We start from the raw sequence: 22,404 nt of genomic DNA on the forward strand, positions 1-22,404 counted from the left end.
CAATAAAAATATGTTATAACACTTGGAACAATGATTTACAACGATGTTATATAACTATCATATGAAGTTACTTGATCATTGTATGATGAACTAGTGACATGATAATGATAATCTTTGTAAAAATAATTAATAGAATTGAGGAAAGTTGTTATATTAGACTATAATTTGTACTTAAACATGTTGTAGGACTATATATTAGTGTTACATGTTGAATTAGATGACAATTTAATTGAATTAACCCCTCAAAGACCATTTTATGATATACATATGTTGCTACACATTTCTGTTGCAATTTTTTCAATAGAATGTGCATATGTTGTTACATATGTCATTTCAATGATGACTTAATACATAAATTGAGCAATTTAGAATGGAAAATATTGAATTAGACCAAATTTTAGTAATTTGAACCATAGTTATACAATAAAAATATGTTATAACACTTGAAACGACGATTTATAAGGGTGTTGTATAACTATCATATGTAATTACTTGGTCATTGTATGATGAATTAGTGATAAATGATAGTCTTTGTAAAAATAATTGATAGAATTGATGAAGGTTGTTGTATTAGACCATAATTGTGTACTTAGACATGTTGTAGGACTATATATTAGTGTTACATGTTGAATTAGGTGACAATTTAATTGAATTACTCTCCAAAAGATCATTTTATGATATACATATGCTGCCACATTTGACATTTCTGTTGCAATTTTCCCAACAGAACGTGCATATGTTGCCAAATATGACATTTATGTTGCAATTTTTCAACAGAACGTGCATATGTTGTCACACATGTCATTTCAAGGATGACTTAATCGATAAATTGAGCAATTTAGAAATGAGAAAATGTCAAATTGGACAAAATTTTAGTACTTTAAATCATAATTAAGCAATAAAAATATGATATAACACTTGAAACAATGATTTACAAGGGTATTATATAACTATCATGTCAATTGCGACACGTAAGTCATATATGTTGCTACATGTCTAACTTATATGTTGTAGTTTGTGTAAGTTATATGTTGCAACATCTGTCAATTCTGTTGCTATTGAATAATCTTTCTGTTCCTACATATGACTATAATTTATTTCAATAGTCAATTATTGCAACATATAACAATCTGTCAGAAACACGAATGCAAAATATTGAAAAAATTGTAGATGCCCAAATGATGATGAATGATTTCAAAGAATTATTAGTTTTACATATCAAAACAATGGTGTGTGACTCTATAACAAACAAAATATAATCCGTTGATTAAATTAGTTAAATATGATTCAAGAAGAAGAAAAGAAGAAAGCTCAAGAACTAGCGGCCAAGACCAATAATGTACGAAAAGAAGATGAAAAAAGATAAAGAGAATGAGAAGAAAGACAAGCAAGCAAGCAAGAACGACGAAGAAGAGGAGGAAGAAAAAAAATATGACGAGAGGTGGGAGAAGTATTTTATTTCCCCTTTTGGTAAGCTTGGTATTGGCTTCCCCCAATTTTAATTCCCTCCAAAATTGATTAAATTAGGTTTTAGTCAATTTACTATTTTACTCTTTATTCAATTCAATAGACCAAACTGTCAATTTATTTTTCTGAACTTATATAATATATTCAAGTTAAAATTTCCAGAATACATATATAATATAGTCAGATTTAATTCATTTTAACTTAATTTTTAAAATTAGCAAAATAACATAATTAATATGAGAATTAATGAAGGAAAATCTTAAATTCCCTATTTTAAATCATGGCTAAGAGTTATTTATCTAATTTTGGTTTTAAAAAATAAAGTAAAAAATATGCTAATTATTTGTTTTGCAAATTTAGCAAGTACTCATCCTCTCTAAAGTTCCCTCCTGCACCACCACTTCCCGCCTCCCTTCTCCTCCCCGCCGCCGGCCGCCAACCTCCGCCGTCAATCTCCGCCGTTCACTTCCGATATCAATGGAAACTCAAAATTTGTCTTTTGGCCTCTCCTCTACCTTACCCACTTCACCAATTCAAAACCAAAAAAATCCATTCTTTCAGATTTTGCTCAAACCACCTTCTTCTTCAAATATTCTTACCCTTAAAGGGGTTTTCTTGAAACCCCATGTTTCTTTTTCTCCTAAAAGTTTCCCCAGCAAGGAATTTTTCCAGTGTAGGAATTGTTTGCAAAGAATTGAAAGAGAAGCTATTACAGTTCCTGATAGTGGCGTGAGTAAAGAACTTAGAAAGAAGAAGCTTGCAGTGTTTGTATCTGGTGGAGGTTCAAATTTCAGGTCAATTTATGAAGCTACACTTGAAGGGACTGTTCATGGAGAGGTAGCTGTTTTAGTTACCAATAAAAAAGGTAGGGTGTTTTTTTTTGAAAGTTTTGTTTTTTCAGTTTATGTCAAGGTTTGATTGTAGTTGCCTTTTGATTCCTGTCTATTTGAGATTTTGGTAAAGCACTGAGCTTTGACATAGAATGAGCTGAGTAACTATGGGAATCAGCCTCTCTACCCAACAAAGGTAGAGGTAAGGTCCCACATGTGAATTACATTGGGTGTGTTGTTATAGGTGATAGATATTAGTTGACATATTTATTGTGGAGCTAGGTCCGTCAGAAACTTATACTGTATATTCAAAGTCAAGATTATTCTTACATCTATATACAATAGATGTGGAATACTTTTAGCTTTCTTCCTGTGTATTTACTTCTTTATATTTTGCATAGCCTTATGTGAAAATCCTAGCTCCACCGTTGGGTCGTTTGCTTTTTAGGAGTAGTTTAGCCTTCCGGAGAGTATACATTTGGAAATTTAGAGAACTTCTAATACTTCCTACTTAATTGCATTATATTGGCATGGGATGAGTTTAAATGGAGCAACATGGTTAATGAGGATTCATATAGCTGACGCCAACTTATTTTAGACTCGAGCATAATTGTTGTTGTTGTTATTATTGTAATTCAAGATTTTTTGTTGTTGGCTTTTGGTACTTGTTTATTTGAAGTTTTGTAAATCTTTGAGCTTTAACAGCTTATGTAGGTATGGTGATACACATTAGTTGAGATTATGTTTTAGATATTATCACTTTCAGTGTAGGTCATATCCTTTCTAGGATTGGTTAGCACGTGAGAGATTATACGTCTAGAAAATATAGAGAACTTTCTTTTACATCTTACTTAAATTACAAATATTGGCATGAAATGAGTCTAAATGGAGTAACTGGTCAATGAGGATTCATATAGCCGACCTTACATGTTTGAGACTCGGGCATAATTGTTGTTATCGTTATTATTGTATTTCAAGATTGTTGATTGTTGGCTTTTAGGTCCCTGCCGATTTGAGCTTTTGGTAAAGCTATGAGCTTTAGAGAAAAACTTTGTACTTTCAGCCTATTTGTATTGCAACTGTCTTGATTAATTTTGCCTAGATTGTAATTTCTATTCTCGTGTTCTTACGGCAGGTTTCATCTGTATTCCTTCTTTTGTTTCTTTCGTCCTGAAATTTTGTTATTCTTAGGTGTATAAACATTTTGCATGTTAAAGCTAGTGTGACTTTATAAATGAGTATGCTGAGTTGAAAATGAAATTACATTGGTGATAGACTTTTTCTTTCCCACACATGATGTGATGTTCCCATGATACAATATCAGCTATATATTTTTCAGCGGAAGCACTTGGAAATTTCAGATATTTCTGTTTCAACTAAAGGCTCCACAAATTTTGTAGATTACTCCAAGTTTCCACAGCTTTTTATCTGAAGATATATGTGTATTCAATTATCTTATTGTAGTTGTCACTCATCTTTTCATTTAGATTTGTTTTTGTTATGAAATGCAGATTGTGGAGGTGCAAAGTATGCAAGGGAGCAAGGCATCCCTGTTATTGTGTTTCCTAAAGCAAAGAATTCATCGGAGGGTTTATCGGAGGAGGATCTCGTGGGTTCTCTAAGGTTTCTTCTTTTCTAGACATGTCTCTTCTATTGATCTAACTGCTTCAGTAGTTAGCTTGTGCAAAGAAAGATGTCATCTTCCTTGAAATTAGGCTGTAACACAATCAGCTCCTCTTCTTTTATGTTTTTCCTTACTTTTTCTTCTGGGATGATTAGCAGAAGAAAAATGGTATCTGAATAAAAGGAAATTTACTTGTACTGCTACCGTTTCTTCAGGATTTTGAATGTTGAGATATTTGAGCACAAAAAATTGATGTGTTTAAGTTACGTTCTTTTCATCAATATGGCGAAACTTTTGGTTTTCTTGAGCTTCCTTCTAGTTCCTGAATTCTTTGACGGCTTGTAACCATTCGTGCTTCAATCACTGAGCAAAGATTCCTCAAGAAACCATTTAACATTATCCAAGTATTTCAAAGAGAATTCTGCACATCTATCAAAAGTTCCTGTCTTTCTCAGTTGCATTTATTGATACCACATCTTCACTGTTGTTCTTCTCACCAGTGAACTATTGTAAAATATTCACCTAATTTTGACATAAGCTCTGATTAATTGAAACTTTAAGAGTTATTCGGTTAAGCGCTTCTTTCTGTTCACCTTTCTTTATTTTGGTTTCCTTTTCATTTTGCCCTTGGTTTTTTCTTGTTGGAGCAAACTGACTATTACAGATGAAATGGGAAAGTAAATGTGAACAGAAGCATGTAAACCATGATAAACATCTATATTTCTTGCCTATTTACTCTGTGTATGAATATTTTTCATACTCATTAGTTATTTAAATGAGGATGTATTGGAGGGCTCGTTTAATACGATGGATAAGAGATGATAATCCCGCGATAAAATGCTGGATTAATTTATCTTGCATTTGGTGTTGGGTATTAATTAATTCCGAGATTATTTGTTTCATCATTTGTATTACAATGTAGGATAACTTCACCTATCCCATCCCCAAACCAAACGACTCCTTAGTGTATGACATGAATAATCTTAGTTGTCTTCATTGTTTTACTGAAGTTATTTCCTTTATAATAAACTAACTTTTGTTTACAGAGCTTACAATATCGACTTCATTCTTTTAGCTGGGTACTTAAAGCTTATTCCTACTGAGCTGGTCCAAGCATTTCCAAGATCAATATTTAATATTCATCCGTCACTTCTTCCATCTTTTGGAGGCAAAGGCTACTATGGCATAAAGGTGCATAAAGCAGTCATAGCTTCTGGAGCTAGGTGCGTATTGTGTTTGCTATCAAAATGGAATTATTCTTGTTAATCAAGTAGATCGCTTCTCCTTCCTCATCATTGCACATTAGATAGTTGCTAAACATAAAATAGTACCACCGTTCAGCTTGTGAATTGCAAATTGAGTGCTTAGTTGAAGACTTAAATACTCAATGTGAGTCTATAGTTAATACCAACAAATATCATGTCAGAGAAACATGATCTAGGAACATTTTTTAGATCATATCCGATAATGTTGAGGATTATGATTCTTCAAGAAAACCATTTCTGTTTTGCTGGTTTTTACAATCAAGATTTCTAGTCAGATTTTGAGTTGAAAGTCCTTACTCCATTATCTCTGAATTCCCATAAATTGTAATAAACTAAAGACAGTTCCTATCATCATTTGAGCAAGAATTTGTGATTAATTGTTTACTTGACTTTTTCATGACGATATTGTTACCTGGGACTTAGTTTCTGCATAATTTCAGTTTATCATGTCCACCCTTCAAAAATATTAAGCACCTAACCTTGATTTTAGTAGCTGCATTTGGGACAGGTTTAGTTTTTTCCCGTCCAATGCTTTGGATCCTCATTTTAGCTTCAAACACAAGTAATTCGCTTTTTCTGGCTGTTATTTGCTATCTGTAGGTATTCAGGTCCAACGATCCATTATGTCGATGAGCATTATGACACTGGACGTATTCTTGCTCAAGGGGTCGTGCCTGTGCTGGCTAATGACACTGCAGAAACACTTGCAGCAAGGGTTCTTCAGGAGGTCATAATTTCTTTTTAACATTTCTTGTTATGAGTGTATTATTGTTGTCGCCATCAATTTTGAATCTTTGTGGTACATGTTTAAAGTAAACCTCTAGGTCTTCCCCATGTTTCTGATCATTACCTTACGTTCCACTATCAGTCCTGCAAAAACATGTATGGTTTCAGGAAAAGGGATCCCTGCAAAAACATGTTGTTAAACCGGGGCGAATAAGTCAACAAGAAGTTCCCTTGGAACAACTCGATGAATTTAGTTTTGATTGTTTTAGGAGGCCTTTGTGACTAGATCGAACCTCTAATTTTTATTGTATGATGATTTTTTGGCTGCAAGTTCTTTTCAATCTATGTATCTATTCAATAAATCAGTAGCATTATTGTTTATGTACATATTGTCTCAGATTTGCAACTCGTGTTACCTATCTCTCTATCTTTTTTCCCTATCCGTTAGTGTTCCCTGAAGACGAGCAATATCAACGCTCCCCCCTTTTAGGTTATCTCGTGCATCAATGTCCCTATCAAAGTGTTTATGTCCCATCGAATCCAACTCTTGTGTTGTTATTGCTTGTCCATTCCTCTCTTTTTTCGCTGCAATCTTTACACTAACATTCTTCGTTTAACAGGAGCATAAACTTTACGTAGAAGTAGCTGCAGCATTATGTGAAGAGAGAATTGTGTGGCGTGAAGACGGTGTCCCTCTCATCCAGAGCAAAGAAGATCCCAATCATTACAAGTAGAAACAAAGCCAGAGGTTAGCAACTCCGCGGCTAGAAGTATTCGTTACTGAGCTCTGTGTTGACACTAACATAGTTTTGGTACATATGCCTCGTGGGAGGCGTACCAACGTCCTTATTTGTTCAATTTACCATAGAAAATTCAACATATGTAGATGAATATTGTATGTCTATGACTACAAGTTTTGTACCAATATGTTTTGACAACTTTTTATGTTTTCATCTATGAAAGAAGTAGCTTGTTGTTTCTCAACATTGCTGGGTATTTGCCAAAATCATATACAAATACTTTTGAGACAATACATTTTGCTTACTATCACACATGAAAAATATAGGCAAAAGAGCTATTATACTCCTCAATTTTGCAATTAAGACCTCTTATTACCAAAGTGGCTATGATTACTCTTACCATTACACAAATGACTCGCATATAGCCTTATTATAACACAAATGACTAAAATATACCGTTAAATTGTTACACAAATGACTTGATATACATTTACCGTTACACAAATAACCCAAATATATCCTTTCCGTCCAATGAAAGTGATTTTTATTGAGTTTTTTTTTTAATGTAATGGTAGAGGTATATGTAGCCACTTTTGTAACAAGTGATATATCAACTCTAAAATGTAAAATTGAGGAGTATATTAGATCCTTTATAAAATGATATATAACTTAGGGATAATTGTATAGAATGACAAACTAATAATATGAAATAAATATAATAGCTATCGTTTGAATTATTTGTGTTCCATAACAAACTGTTTGTCAGTCCCTCTCTCCCTCGTATTCTCGCTCGCTTGTCTCTCTCGCTTTATACAATAGAATTGTATAAATTGTGTTTCTAATTGTATAAAGCGAGAGAAATATATATATATATATATATATATATATATATATATATATATACACACACACACACACACACATGCAATCTCCATCTTATACACTTGTAATTATACAATAAAAGTATTTCCCTGTCCAAGTCTCTTTTGTTTTTCTCTCATTCTCGTTTTATGCAAATTCAAATTGTATATAATTTCTCTCTTTCTAGTTTTATACAATTCGACTCAATTGTATATTCCATGTCAAGTCTCTTTTGCCCTTCTCCCTTTCTCGTTTTATACAAATTCAAACTGTATATAATCGTCCTATACATTGATAATTATACAATTCGTTTTATATACTTCGTTTTATACACTTTTTTTTTATACAATTCTCTGCCCAAGACTCTTTCTCATTTTATACACTTCGTTTTATACAGTTCTCTTGAATTGTATATTTTTAGCGAATTATACATATATCTATTTGCTATGGGGATCAATTATATAAACTTTGCTACAGCATACAAATACGAATTATATGTTTGTTATATATAAAAGTTGCCCAACTTATCAAATCTAATATGGTCCATATAAGATATTGGGCTCTTAGTCCATATAAGCCCACATAAACAGCCCAAAATCTCTATCACTCTTAGGAACCCTCTCTAACTCCATATATAAATCAAGCTTCTAGGGTTAGGGTTTCATTGAATCAGCAAACTGCAAAGAAGAAACTTCAGCAATGGCCGCCAAGAAGACTGCCCGGAATCCGGAGCTGATTCGTGGAGTGGGAAAATTTTCCCGTTCCAAGATGTACCACAAGAAGGGTCTTTGGGCCATTAAGAAGAAGAACGGCGGCGCTTTACCCGTTCACTCAAAAAAGCCCGCCGTAGCTCCGGTGGCTGAGAAAGCCCCAAAATTCTACCCCGCCGATGACGTGAAGAAACCCCTTGTGAACAAACACAAACCAAAACCCACTAAGCTTAGGTCAAGTATTACACCTGGTACTGTTTTGATTATCCTTGCTGGAAGGTTTAAGGGTAAAAGAGTTGTGTTTTTGAAGCAGCTTGTATCTGGTTTGCTTCTCGTTACTGGTCCATTTAAGTTCAATGGAGTTCCTTTGAGGCGTGTGAATCAAGCTTATGTTATTGGTACCTCAACAAAGGTGGATATTTCTGGAGTGAATGTTGATAAGATTGATGATAAGTACTTTGCTAAACAAGTTGAGAAGAAGCAGAAGAAGGGAGAAGGAGAGTTTTTTGAAGAAAAGAAAGAGGTTTGCTTTCCTGTTTTTGCTCATTTTCTGTTAATAATTGAATTTGTTCTCCATTTGGTGGTTAAAGATTGGATCTTTGTAGTTAGTAAATGCTTATGGATTGGATCTTTTGCTAATTCTATGCTTGCAAGATTAGATCTTTTTGTTTATTTTGTGATTAGGCACTACATTATTGTGTCTTGTGAAATGCTATGATCTCTTATGCTGATCTTATGTGAATATAAATAAAGAAACATGGTTAGTGAGTATTCATAGATAATAATTATTGAAAATGAAAAGCAAATTCCATTGACATTGTAATTTGCTGAGGTATTTTCTTGTTCCCCGAGCTGGCGATGGTAATATTGTAATTTGTTTGAATAACGAACTTTGGTTTGAAGAGAAATGGTTAGTGACATTCATAGGTAAGTTGTCTCATTTTTTGATGAGAAAGCTAAGAATGAAAATGAGCATTGACATTGACAATCGTACTACTGAAACTCGACGTGCCCTGTACATTTAACATTGACAATTGGATTATTAAGAACATGCTTGGACATGAATAACTCAATTTGGTTACAGAGAAACATAGTAAGTATTCTTAGGCAAGATTTTGTGTTTTGTTCGTGTGAATTGAAAACTAGCAAATTTCATGTTTCTGTAATTCTATAGTATTGAACTTGTGTTAACATGAATGATGTACTTTGATGTTCAACGGTTTGATCTTTTTCTATTTGGTAATTCTGTAGGAGAAGAATGTGCTTCCTCAGGAGAAGAAGGATGAACAGAAGGCTGTTGATGCAGCATTGATCAAGGCTATCGAGGCTGTTCCTGAATTGAAGGGTTACTTGTCTGCAAGGTTCTCGCTCAAGTCGGGCATGAAACCCCATGAGCTTGTCTTTTAGACCAGATAATTAAACTACTTTTGATGAAATTGATTTTGTTAGATCCATTTTGTTTTATGTTCTGTTTTGAAACTGCGTTTAGTCTTTGTATTGAAGATTTTGTTGGTTATAAACATCTTAAGTTGAAATATGCAATATGAGATTTGCTCCTTTTTTGTCCTAGTATTTTCTTGATAGACTCCATGGTTTGTTAGCTGAAAGCTACATGTACCAAGAGAAGGGCGAAATTGAGTATCCTGATCTTGACTGCCATTGCGGCTGTAGCAATACAAATAGATTATTGTCTGAGAAGTTTACTGGCCGGTTGTTGTTCTTTGTCAGCATATCTGCTTACCGAACTTCTTACATATTGCATGATATTTTGTGAATCAGTTCTTCTACGTCTAGTGTCGTTTGCTGTTGTTTATTGAAGTTTGTACTTATTGCATGATAGTTGTGAGTATGTTGTATTCTGTGTACATGTTTGGCTGTTGAATGAGAAGGGGAGAAGATGGAAATGGCTTAGAATTTAGCCTTTCTAAGAGACCCTTGTCTTAAATCAATTCATCTATGCGCTTTCCAGGCTCGCTGCCTTGGTTCCCGGCAGTTTGCATATATGGGTGCTTACAACAAAAAGAACTATACAGTTTTTCGCCTTTCTGTAGTTCTTCAGTAGTATGACTTGTGTATCCATGAAGTTAATGTAAACAAGCTCCCTTTTAACTTGTTTGTACACTAATCTTTTCACCAATTGAACACTTTAATACATGTTGAACTTATGTTCAATGAGCTCTTTATATATGTGTTAAGTTAATATCTATTGAACACTAGTTTATGATTGCTGTATTGTGAGCATGTTATTAAGTAGATGTGTTCAATTAAGATCAGTAATTTTACTCTAATAATCAAAGGTGGTCTCCATAAATTCTAAGTTAAATATACTTGTCAAATCAATCAGACTTATTTTGTTATCTATGCTTTATTATATGCCTCTATAAACCTACTACGTGAGATTATATTGAGTATGTGTAGGGTCCGTTTGATTAGAATTCGAAAATATTATGGTCCTAGATTAACTTGGATAATGTATGAAACCTATGAGATATATTATTCGAATTATGGTATGGTGAAAATGTTTCACCTATTTGATTTATTTATCTTGGTGCACGGCTTAAACTAAAATTTAATCAACTTTCACTATAACAAAAGCACATTTATACACATTAATTTCAGAGATGACTCGACAATGTTAGAAAAAAAGACATGTGCTTTAAGCCTTCAAATTTGAGTGTATTACTCTTAATAATAATAGGTTATGCGTCGTTATTTTTTTAATAAATATTGAATACTATTTGTAAAAAAAGTTAACTTTTCATGAAATGAAAGAAATATTTGAAGAAATTTGACATATTTGGAGTATTATATTTCATGAAAAATAATTTAAAAATTAGAATAAGAATGGTTATCATCAATTGAAAACTAGAAGAAATTGATTATATAAAAGTTATTAACGATTTAAGTTTAAGCTCCCTTTATTTTAGACCACTAATATGTTTGAGCCGTCCTTAACACTAATAAAGATGATTAAATTTTTTATCAACATTAGTTAATTGCATTAAATCTAATATTGCTAAAGGTTTTAGGAACTATACAAAGAGTGCACATATATATTCAATAACAATTAAACTATTACCGTTAATAAATTACTGCAAAAGATAATTTTTTATGTCCTGTTTCAACTATATATACCATGCTTACTATGTATCATGTTAGAAAAATGATATTTTAATAAGTAATTACCATGCCTGCTTTGTAGTTTATGGCAGTAATAATTACTCTTACCGTTTTAAAAGGATGATATGGAGTTTAAGAAAAAAAATATTTTTTTTTTAATTTTATAATTTTAAATTAAAGTTATGTCAAATGTATCGAAATGCTTTTTATTCCTATGATCTTAAACATGTCATGTGAAAAGTTAAATTCAAAATATTGCCACAAAAAAAAAGTCATTTATTTTTAAACAAATTAAAAAAGAACAGGGTCATTATTTTGGAAACGATATTTTAAACAAAGGAAGTAGTAAATGATATGCTCAAAATTCAAAAAGGTAAAATAAATAATAGAAATAATAGTAACATACATATTTTTCTGAAATATTCTCCATTACTTGATAAACACATAAAATTTATACAAATTGCTATGCAATATAGTACTTACTAAAATCTAAAATCTTCAACCGCAACTACTTTGGAGAAATATAATTTTTTCCTCCACCAATAAACTATATGATTTCCTTTCCAAACCCACCAAAAATGATGCTAATATATATTGCCTCCACAAGAATAACTTTCAAATTCTTAACAAATTAAATTTATACTTTTCACCAAATATCTGTCATTCGCATTGAAATCTAACTAAATCTATCATTTTCTAAGGAACACAATGAATTCAGATTCAGAATTTGAACTCGAAATCTTTGATCAACTCCACCATGACCTATATCTGTTCATGATATTATCCATTCAAAGCGGCAGCCAAATTTCCAATTTTAATGCCACTATTAGAAGCAACAACATTCTCTCTACAATAGAAAGAAATTGCTTGCTTAGGCACAAATCCAACATTTCTCTTCTTTGAAGATGAATCAAAACTATTCTTTTGATAATCTTTTTGTTCATTTGTTGTTCTCTTATAAGATCCAAACCACTTAGCTTCCATATAAGCCAGTCTTCTCCATGGAGCCACATAAATATTCATTTTCTTCATAGATCTCTTCATGGCTCTACTCATAATTCTCACCACTTGCTTCAACTCTTCCACTTTTCCAACAAAAACGTGAGGGAAATTTTCCAGCAACGAGGTGTAGCAAGGCGTTGCTCGAGCAATTTCAAATTCTTCCACTAATGAAACCTCGATTATGTAACGAGTAACACCAATATTAACATCTATATACTCGTAACTTCCTGAAGTACGATTAACAGCTTTCTCCCATTTTAATTTGCACAATCCTATAAAATTGAATTAGCCAAAAAAAAAAAAAAATTAGAACTCATATACATTAATACTGCAACAACTAACAAGTAGTTTGTTTAGCTATAGAATTTACGAAAAAAGTGCTTACCAGCATCGAATCCCTGATCACGCAATCGAGTCATCAACCATCGTTTAAACTCCGGTGAGCTTGCTTCTTCAGCAAGCAAAGCATTTTCCACAGCATTAATAACATTTTTCTTCAAATCATCACCGGAATTTCCATCGGGATCCAACAGATTCCTTAAATTCTCCTTAATCTCCGATTCGTCAAAGCAATTAGTTTCAACATTTCCATCAATCTCTTCCAATTTCTCATTAACAGTAATTACCTCCCCTTCTAGAAACGAATTCACAAGTTGCGATAAATTCGCCAAGCTCTCAGGTGGTGGAGAGTGTTCACTGCCGCTGCTCTCGCAGATCCGAGTTTTCACCACCTCATCAAACGCTTCGGCTACTCTCTTAAACTTCACCGGTACAATTCTGGCCATCTTTTCCGATCTCAATTTCTTATTCTTATTCGAATTTTATAGACGAATCGAATATTTATGATTCAGTTATGTCGCAATCACGAAGAAAAAATGTTCACAGAGAAGAAATCAGTTGGAGTTTTTATTTTTGCTTAGAGTAAAGATGAAGACATTATGTTGATAAAGTTAAACATATATATATAAGTAATTTTTTTAATGTGTATTTTTTTAGTGAATTTTACACAGAAGTTTGGGTTATAGTGAATAATACAATGAATGTAGACGTAATTTATGAATAAGTTCGTTATTTAGCTAAGTTTATTTTTCATGTGAGGAATACTCCAATAAAATATATTTTGTACTGAGTGTTGAAATTAAACTTTTTTCCGCATAAAAATAAAATATTCCTCAAAGGCACTTGGTTTTTAGTTTTGTAGTTTTTGTCAGAGAGCATTTTAACAAAGTTACGTTAATGCAAATATAATTTAGTCAGAGCTTTTATTATCGAGTGTTTTAACAGAAATCAAATTTTGATATGGCAATAACAAAAAATTACAAAAACATAGAGTATATGGACTAATAATATACATGGAGAACTCTAAAATCTTAAATTCTCATGATTTGAAAGCGCAAAAAATAATGTCAATCGTGATGGAAGAATAATTATTGATTACCGAGATTGTTTCAGATGGACACATCATGTTTGCGGCTGATTGAAGTTTATCAAAAAAAAAATTCAAAATCGATGGATTAACGTAGAAAATTTTAAAATCTTGAGTTTCTCTATTATCTATTATAAACATGAAAAGTCAAAAGAACGTCGTGAGCCATGTCGAAACAATGAGTATTGATTATCAAAATGTTCAAATGTACATACTACTAAATTTGAAACATATCGAAATCTATCAAAAAAAATTGTGAAAAATCTATGGTTTAATACACACTAAAAATTTTAAAAATCCTCAATTCCTTTGTTATAATCCTAAAATGCCAAAAAGTGTTGCCATTCACAATAGAGCATAAGTATTAATAACTATAATTGTTTCTATTGGACACATCGAGTTTGACAAAATAAAAGTAAAATTGACTAACTTTTTTTCTCAAAAAAGATAGTTTTGTGATTCTATGTGATAGTTATTATATTGAGAAAATCGATTTTTCATTAAAAATATTTTACTGAATTTTGTGTAATAAATAAAAGTTGAGTGGTCATTCGTAAAATTGGCCAAACATATATTTATCATGATATTGATTTATGAGCTAAAATTTAGTCATCATTTCAAACATTTATTTAACTAAATCAAAATGCGGTTTATTTCCTTTAACTAATTTCTTGAATTGAACATATACGTATAATAAATTGATACGAATATTATGAGCTATCTTTTGTAATAAAATAAGTTTTTTGTTAAAATTTTCTTCTTGTTTTCTTTTATTTTGATCAGACCTCCGAAAAGAAAGAAATAAGAGGATGATGTAGAAAATGTGATAAAAAAAATTTATAATAAAACTCGATTGAATCAATTTATCTTTATGTATAAGAATTTAAAAAATTACAAATCTCAACCATTTCTTTTATATTGCAATCTTTTAGCTTATTATATGATGATTTTTGAGCTTTTCATAAATAGAAAAATAGACTAGAAACAATATTTACTTATGTCTATATATGATAATAATCAAAGTCCACTTTACTCACATGTATCATGTACATAAACATTTTTCTTTTTTGCTTTTGCCATAAAGTATATGTCAAGTAATAGTAGTATATTTTTGACTATTTAGTATTCATGAGAATGATAAAAAAATGACACCATAGATATACATAGATGTTTTCACTATTTAGTCAAGACTGAGATGGTTAATGATGACTTAAAAAGAGACCAAGTTGAATATATTTTCTTTGTTACTATAATATAATTTGTTAATTTGTGAATTTCATTAAAACTTTTCAATGAAACTATGGATGAGTCCGGAGCCTAAAGGGTATAAAACATTAACAAAAATTTTAAAACGGTATAAAAAAATTTACATTAATTAAAACGGTAAAATTGCTGGAACAACAACGATTTTCTACGCCGGAAAAAGCAAAATCGTTGCTACTGCAGCAATTTTGTAAAATGTGATTTTTTTAGGCAGCAACTTTCATTTTTTTTAAAAAAAAAAGAAAATTTAAGAAAATCGCTGGCACACATCTTCATTTGATTTTGCTTTTTCTGGCGGAAGAAATCGCTATCATTCCTTTGTCGTTTTGGTTAATATAAAATTTTATATACCGTTTTGAAATTTTTGTTAGTATTTTATAACCTTTAGGCTCCGGACTCATCAATCAGGGATGGAGTAGACGATAATTTACGGATTCGATCAAATTCACTAGGATTATTTCGAATTTTGAATATAGGTGTAAAAGTTTACTAAATCTACATATAAATTTTAAATATAAAACTGAATTATTAATTTTAATTAAAATTATTGATGTTATTAGAACTAAATATAGCATTTTCAACACTTTTTCGTTAAAAAATGACTAAATATTTTTTCCGTATTAAATTATTATGTAGAGTATTATTTAATCATGAAAATATGGATAAATTTTAATTTATCCAATTCATTTTTATCCGTATGAAATATGAGGGATTGAATTATTATCTATTTATACTGACTTATTTTCTATCCGCACTAATTTGACTCAATCCGTTCAATTGCCACCGCACGAGTAAGCATAGATGCGGAAAGTTGAAGACGTAATGCTTGGACTGTACTAAAATGGAAATTAATTTATCTTTTTCTTTCAAATAATTTTTGTTATACTAATATTGGACTAGTTCAATGAACATGAAATTATGTCTACATACATTGAATATCAAGTAATATAGTGATAAATTCAAACTCTTTTCTATATATATAATACCTATATAATGAAAAAATAATAATATACGTCAAATAAACAAACAAACATTTATGATTGCATGTGACCTAATATAAGGATAAGTGAATGTCAAGGGATACATAACATAAGGCGGGTAATATTAAATAAGTCGAGAATTATGAGACTTTAGCTAGGTTTAAATTTACATGATTGAGATGATCTATTATGTGTATTTATCATTATGTTTTATGACTTATGTTGACGGACCGAAGACGGTAAATTAGACAGAGTTCGTAATAGGGAATGTCGTGCTATTTTGATAGATAGAGAAGTTATGTTGACACTGGCTCAAGAAAAACGAAAATACAATATTTATGAAGAAATAAGCGGTAAGAATAGGAATTTGATTATTCACAAGTTGTTGCTCTTCGTAAAAATAATCATGCCTAAGTCTAGGTAGATGATGCCCTATTAAATCAAGAAAACAATGATGGCGATATCTACAAAAGACTATATATGTGTGGCATGAAATCTTTAAAATATAATAATGTATTTTTAAAGAATTCGATGGAAAAACTAGCAAAACTCAAGTTATGTCCAAATACTTGTTCCCACCTTAGCTAACTCGGCTCTCCAAGGCAATAGACACAGCTTTTTTGGTTCAAAAGTGTTGTGTTCAACTTATACCTCTTCGATTGGAATTTGTATTGCAATATCTCCGTGAAATATATTACAATTTTGAATAAACTATTCAACTTTTAATAAAGTTTTTGTGATAATATCCAAGATATGTATTGTAAATTCATGGCAAACATCTTATTAATTTGAAGTATGCACTATTCAAGATATTTTACTAATCTTTAGTTACAAATAATGAACCACAGCCTCAATTCAATCAACTAAAATTGAAAAAGAAAACAACATGGATTCATACACCAAACAACACCAATAATAAGTAAAACGCCTAAGAGTTTTTAAAAGATCCAATCAAAATAAGATTTAAAATTTCTTTACAAATAGATTCAGAAGTAATATATGTGTCAAGTAATGTTATTATCATGTTAAGTGTTTTGTTTATAAAAAGTTGAAGAGATAATTAATGGACCAAATTAGAACACAGATTTCATGAAAATTAGTGAAAAAGTTTTAGAGAATGTCTTTATTTCAAATCAATAAACAATGAGGACCTAAGAAAGGCTTTCTTCAAAATCATTTTCGATATCCCATAAATTAATGATTATGTTGATGACAGACACATTATAACGGCAAATAGGACAAAATAGTGAATCTTGTATTTTGATGCAATATGTATGAAACATATCTGAAAAGGCATGCACACGATCTTTTCACCCTCCAATGGTTGAAAATAGAAAACGCAGTCAATATCCTTCAAACATTGTAAACCATTGGTATTATGAAATTTTGTTTCGAGATAGTCATACTCGTTATTCATCACTAATTAAATTACATTTAATTAATAAACCCGACCCATTACTAAATGCAAAAAAAAATCTATTGTCAATGTCTGTTTCTAAAAATTTGAGGCGAAAATATCAATTGAAATATATTATCATATATTCAAGTTCTCAATCAAAACAAATTATAATTCAAGTGTCTAAAACAAAAATACCGATAAACTTAAAAGTCTGACTATGTTCAACTTAATTATTCATTCCTATCAATTATGTGATGTTACTTAATAAATAACTTTTTAAAAAAGAATAGGGTAAATGCACAAGTACCCCTCAACCTATACCCGAAATTTCAGAGATACACTTATACTATACTAAGGTACTATTACCCCCTGAACTTATTTTATAAGCAATTTTCTACCCCTTTTCGGCCTACATGACACTAGTTTTAAAGAAAAAGTCAAATAACGTTGGGCCAACAAGATAATGTCACGTAGGTCGAAAAGAGGTAGAATTTTTTTAATAAAATAAGTTCAGTGGGGTAATAGGACCTTTGTATAGTATAAGTGTGTCCCTGAGATTTCGGGCATAGGTTGAGGGGATACTTGTGCATTATCCCAAAAGAATATATTGATGTTTTAATATTTAAAACAAATAATAAATATTTATATAATTATATTAAAAAGTGCATGAAGTAATTCGAGATGTACTACTTCTTTACCTTTAATCATAATATTTGAATTCAAGCTTGAAAGAAAATTCTATGGAAAGTGTCTTCCTAAATAAGCGGCTCAACGTAAAATTTTTTGAAGCTTTCAATTCAGATTGAATAATTTTGGATGTCATTTTCAGGAATCTATATTTTGGTCCTGTTTTTGTAGTGTTTAGGGTGATTTTGATATTAGAATTAGTTTATTAATTAGGTAGAGTTTAATAAGTTATGGGTGGGTAGTGAGTTGACTTATAAATTATATTAATAAATTAAAATACATCCAATAGTTGAGCGTCAACTATTTGAAAAAAATGTTTAAATAGTTTAAATTTGAAACCGTTAAATAAATGGTCAATTTTGAACCAAAAGGTGGATGACAATGATATTTTGGAGCCAATAGGTGGGTGAAAAATGCATTTTGGAGCCAATAAGTGTATGGAGTGTAGTTTTGTACCATTTTCAATACTTCGAGGGTATTTTAGGCCCTTTCCCGTTTATTTAAATGCTAAAAGGGCATAATGGTAAATTACTTTCTACGTCTTAATTGTACTATGTTTCACCAATTACAATTAACTGCTATTGTTTAGGACAAGAGATTCGATCGAGATCGAGAGAGGGAGGAGAGAGCATGAATACATGTTGTATTCATTGTACTTTTTCACGGGTTTTGGAGAAAAAATACATATACAAACGGATTTGTATAAAAAGGAATACATATTAGGAGGAGAGAAGCGAGCTAGATTGGTAGAGGAAGGAAAGAGTATGAATACATGGTGTATTCATTGTATTTTTGCAGATTTTAATTTGGAAAAAAATATATAGTAATATACAAACTGATTTGTATCAGATATGATAAATATATATTATATATATAAAATAAATTGATTTGTATCATATGTGAAAAATACATAAAGTGATTTATCGAGAATATGACATAAATAGTCTCTTAACTATAGGCGTAGGTCTAAAAAGGTCCCTTAACTATACACTTAACATATGTAGTCCTTTAACAATTCAAAAACTTGTCAGCTTTGGTCTCTTAACTATACACTTAAAAGTTTTAGTCCCTTAACTATAAATTTATCGATTTTAGTCCTTCAAGTATTCAAAAACTTATCATGTTTGATCTTTGTTCATTTCTTCAATACTTAGGTTTGTATTAATAAAAATATTCATGGAATTAAATCTTTAACCCAGTATTAAAGTTATTTCTCTATCTCCCACCATTCTTTTTTTTTTTCTTGAAACTACTGTTTATAAAAAAAATAACGTCTACGATTCAAAATAAAACTAATGAGGAAAAAAGATATAAGTCCTAATTTTATTTGATGCTGGATAAAACTACGCATATAATTGTTGTTAATGACTTGAACTCGCACTTGATATTTTAATTAGTGTGAATTTTATATAATCTACTCAAATTCTTTACGTAAAGAAAAATGAATAGAATAATAAAAACTGACCTATTTAAAAATAATTTTTTCATTTTTAATAAAGTTTAGCATATTCAAGTCAGTAATAGCAATAAATATGCTTCATTTTTCTCTTTTGTTGAATAAAATTATGACTTATATTTTTCTTACTCGTAATTTTATTTTGAATCGTTAAGGTGAAGGTTCTTCGCATAAGGTTAATTCGAAGAAAATGAAATGGAGAGAGAGGAACAACAAAAAAAATTGCTAAAAGATTTAACTTCTCAAGACATGGATTCCGTTGACATAACCTAAGTTATTTATATTTAAAAATGGAAAAAGACCAAATTTGATAAGTTTTTGAATACATAAAGGACTTAAATCAGTAATTTTATAGTTGAAGGACTAAAACCAGTAAGTGTATAGTTAAGGAATCAAAATTGACAATTTTTTGAATTGTTAAGGATTGTATTCATCAAGTGTTTAGTTAAAAAAGCCATTTTAGACCTAATACTATAGCTAAGGGACTACTCTTATAATTTTATATTTAAGTCATATGTTTGGAGCAAGTATCTCATAAAATCACTCAATTTTGAAAATTTAAACTTTTTTCTTGTAGCTAAGGGACTACTCTTATAATTTTATATTCAAGTCTTATAGTTGAGTGATTTTTTTGTACAAATGTAATTTAAATGATTTTATTGATACAAAATAAAATTTAATAATTTTATTACATAAACTTTCAATATTGAATAACCTTTTGAGATATTAACTTTGGTTTTCGTTGCCAATATTTGTTTGGCCTACTTGTCCAAAGTCCAATAGATTGGATTTGACTAATATCTTACTTTTACCTCACAAAAATAAGGCATATGTTTTGAAAAAAACACTATTAAAGTGTGCTAAAACTTCTCCTAAAAACAAGGAATCATATTATATCAATTCAAATGTGTTAATTTATGATTTTCAACCATTAGCTTTTCCATGTTATTTTAAATCAGATTGTTAAGTATATAATATGTTCTTGAAAAGATCAATTGTCTTTTATTAATCGACAAGACGTATCAATTTACTGGGTTCATTCAATCACAACTACTATGCCACTGTCTAATATTAAGAAAAGATAATTAATTCTAATCGAGTCAAATTATCGATATGTGAGTTAATCAATAGTAATTTTTTCTCCGTTCGCAATTGTTTGGCAGGTGCATTAAAAATAGATGTCCAAGATTAATTGTCAATTTAAATAATCAAGAAACGATTAGTTTTTTTTTTTTCAAATTTGCGCTTAATGATAATATAGTTCAATTGGAAAGTTAAGTAGACTTTTGATATTCTTTATAGGGTTATATTAGTCAAATTACATATTGTACTAAATTTTTCTTGAATAGTGTGCATGACCTTAACATGACAAACAATTATGAACGGAGGGAGTATTATACATTATAGGTAGGTTCAAATAGAAGTGTTAAATGACTAGAAAATTTGGCCAAAATTTTGTTAGAAAAATTTAAAAATTATAAATTTTTTTTATTTTAAAATAAACAGATCTTTTTTTTCATTTTTTAGTAAAAGGTATTAAAGCTCAAAGGATAAAAATGTTTTTGAAAGTAAAATTACATAGAAAAAATCAAATTCTAACCGAATTTTTTGGCTAAAAAGATTTTTCCGGGTTTAAAATATTAAGTTTACAAACTGTAATATAGATTAATATAATTTTATTTATTGAATCGACAGTAATATTGTTTGTAATTAAAGCTGGTAAACACTAGCCGTCATATTAATGTAAAGTTTACTATCTTTTGAATGCTCATAAATTGTTATTTATATATTATAGGTAGGGTTTAAAAGGACGATAAGTTAATGAACTAACGTCCTAATTAATGCCTTGTATAACAGAATCCGACTCAATAGCAACCATTATGTACTCGTAAGTAAAAATATTCTTGATAAAAACTTTTTTTTTATAGAAAATAGTTTTTCTGCTCCATAAAAGTAGAAGTACGGAGTGTTTCGATAATTGTGATTGATGATACATTAAGGATGTGTTTGGTACGAAGGAAATTATATTTTTCATGGAAAATGTTTTTCTAGAACATGTTTTTTTGGAAAATAATTAGATTTAAGACTTATTTTTTCATGTTTTGTTGGTGAGTAGAAAATATTTTCCAGAAATGATTTTTCGTGTTTGATTTATGAATGAAAAATGTTTTTGAGAGACATTTTTTATTTTTACTAGAGTAAAAAATAATTTATGAAATTGAAAATATTTTTTTAAAAACAATTTTTATTTGGGAAGTCGGGTGTGTGTGTGTGGGGGGGGGGGGGGGGATATGAGTTTAAAAATAAAAGTTTGAAGTTGATAATATTTTTTAAAAATAAAATTATTATTTTGGGGAGGAGGGGGGGCTGGCTGGCTGGTGATGGGTGGGTAGGGGTCAGGGACCGGGTAAAAAAACTAAAAATTTAAAATTGAATTATTTTTTTTAAATTGTTGATTTTACTTTAAAACAAATGTAATTTAAAATAGGAGGAGAGTTTTAGAAAATGTTTTTCCTTAATTTTTGAAGGGAAGTCATTTTCCTTAATTTTGAGGGAAACGAGTTGATGTGAAAAAACATTTTCCAAAACTTTTGTCCCAACTAAACATGAGAAAATTGGAAAACATTTCCTGAAAAATGTTTTCCTTCGTACCAAACGCACTCTAAGTACAACACTTTTACAAAACGAAATGAGAAGCTCCAACGAAAACACCAGATCAACTCTCTAATTTTAGTACTCCTTCTGTCTCTATTTAGTTGTCTACTTTAGAAAAGACACACATATTAAAATAATAATAACTAAAGTTACAATTCTACCCTTATTACATATGATTTCAAAAATGATAGAA

The 22,404-nt window shown here is 30.3% G+C and overlaps 3 protein-coding genes and 1 non-coding gene across 4 annotated transcripts; 3 read left to right on the forward strand and 1 right to left on the reverse strand.

The window, feature by feature from the left end:
* The first annotated feature begins 1,768 nt into the window (after positions 1-1,768).
* On the forward strand, positions 1,769-6,896 carry LOC101252648 (phosphoribosylglycinamide formyltransferase, chloroplastic). The gene is made up of 5 exons (XM_004250205.5): positions 1,769-2,332; positions 3,809-3,920; positions 4,968-5,144; positions 5,787-5,913; positions 6,533-6,896. Exons 1-5 carry the CDS (start codon positions 1,945-1,947, stop codon positions 6,644-6,646), a joined length of 918 nt encoding a protein of 305 aa, XP_004250253.1. The 5' UTR covers positions 1,769-1,944; the 3' UTR covers positions 6,647-6,896.
* A 1,158-nt stretch (positions 6,897-8,054) lies between these two features.
* On the forward strand, positions 8,055-9,792 carry LOC101252946 (large ribosomal subunit protein eL6). Its single transcript, XM_004250206.5, has 2 exons — positions 8,055-8,746; positions 9,475-9,792. Exons 1-2 carry the CDS (start codon positions 8,213-8,215, stop codon positions 9,628-9,630), a joined length of 690 nt encoding a protein of 229 aa, XP_004250254.1. The 5' UTR covers positions 8,055-8,212; the 3' UTR covers positions 9,631-9,792.
* Positions 9,793-9,885: 93 nt separating this feature from the next.
* LOC112940409 (small nucleolar RNA snoR109) lies at positions 9,886-9,980 on the forward strand. The gene has a single exon (XR_003244481.1). It is a non-coding gene; the product is annotated as a small nucleolar RNA snoR109 (small nucleolar RNA).
* Positions 9,981-11,752: 1,772 nt separating this feature from the next.
* LOC101253249 (uncharacterized) lies at positions 11,753-13,280 on the reverse strand. The gene is made up of 2 exons (XM_004250207.4): positions 12,731-13,280; positions 11,753-12,617 (listed from the first exon to the last, which is right to left on the reverse strand). Exons 1-2 carry the CDS (start codon positions 13,128-13,130, stop codon positions 12,124-12,126), a joined length of 894 nt encoding a protein of 297 aa, XP_004250255.1. The 5' UTR covers positions 13,131-13,280; the 3' UTR covers positions 11,753-12,123.
* Positions 13,281-22,404: the final 9,124 nt, after the last annotated feature.

Source organism: Solanum lycopersicum, chromosome 11 (genome assembly GCF_036512215.1).
Source record: "Solanum lycopersicum chromosome 11, SLM_r2.1".
Classification (NCBI taxonomy): Eukaryota; Viridiplantae; Streptophyta; class Magnoliopsida; order Solanales; family Solanaceae; genus Solanum; species Solanum lycopersicum.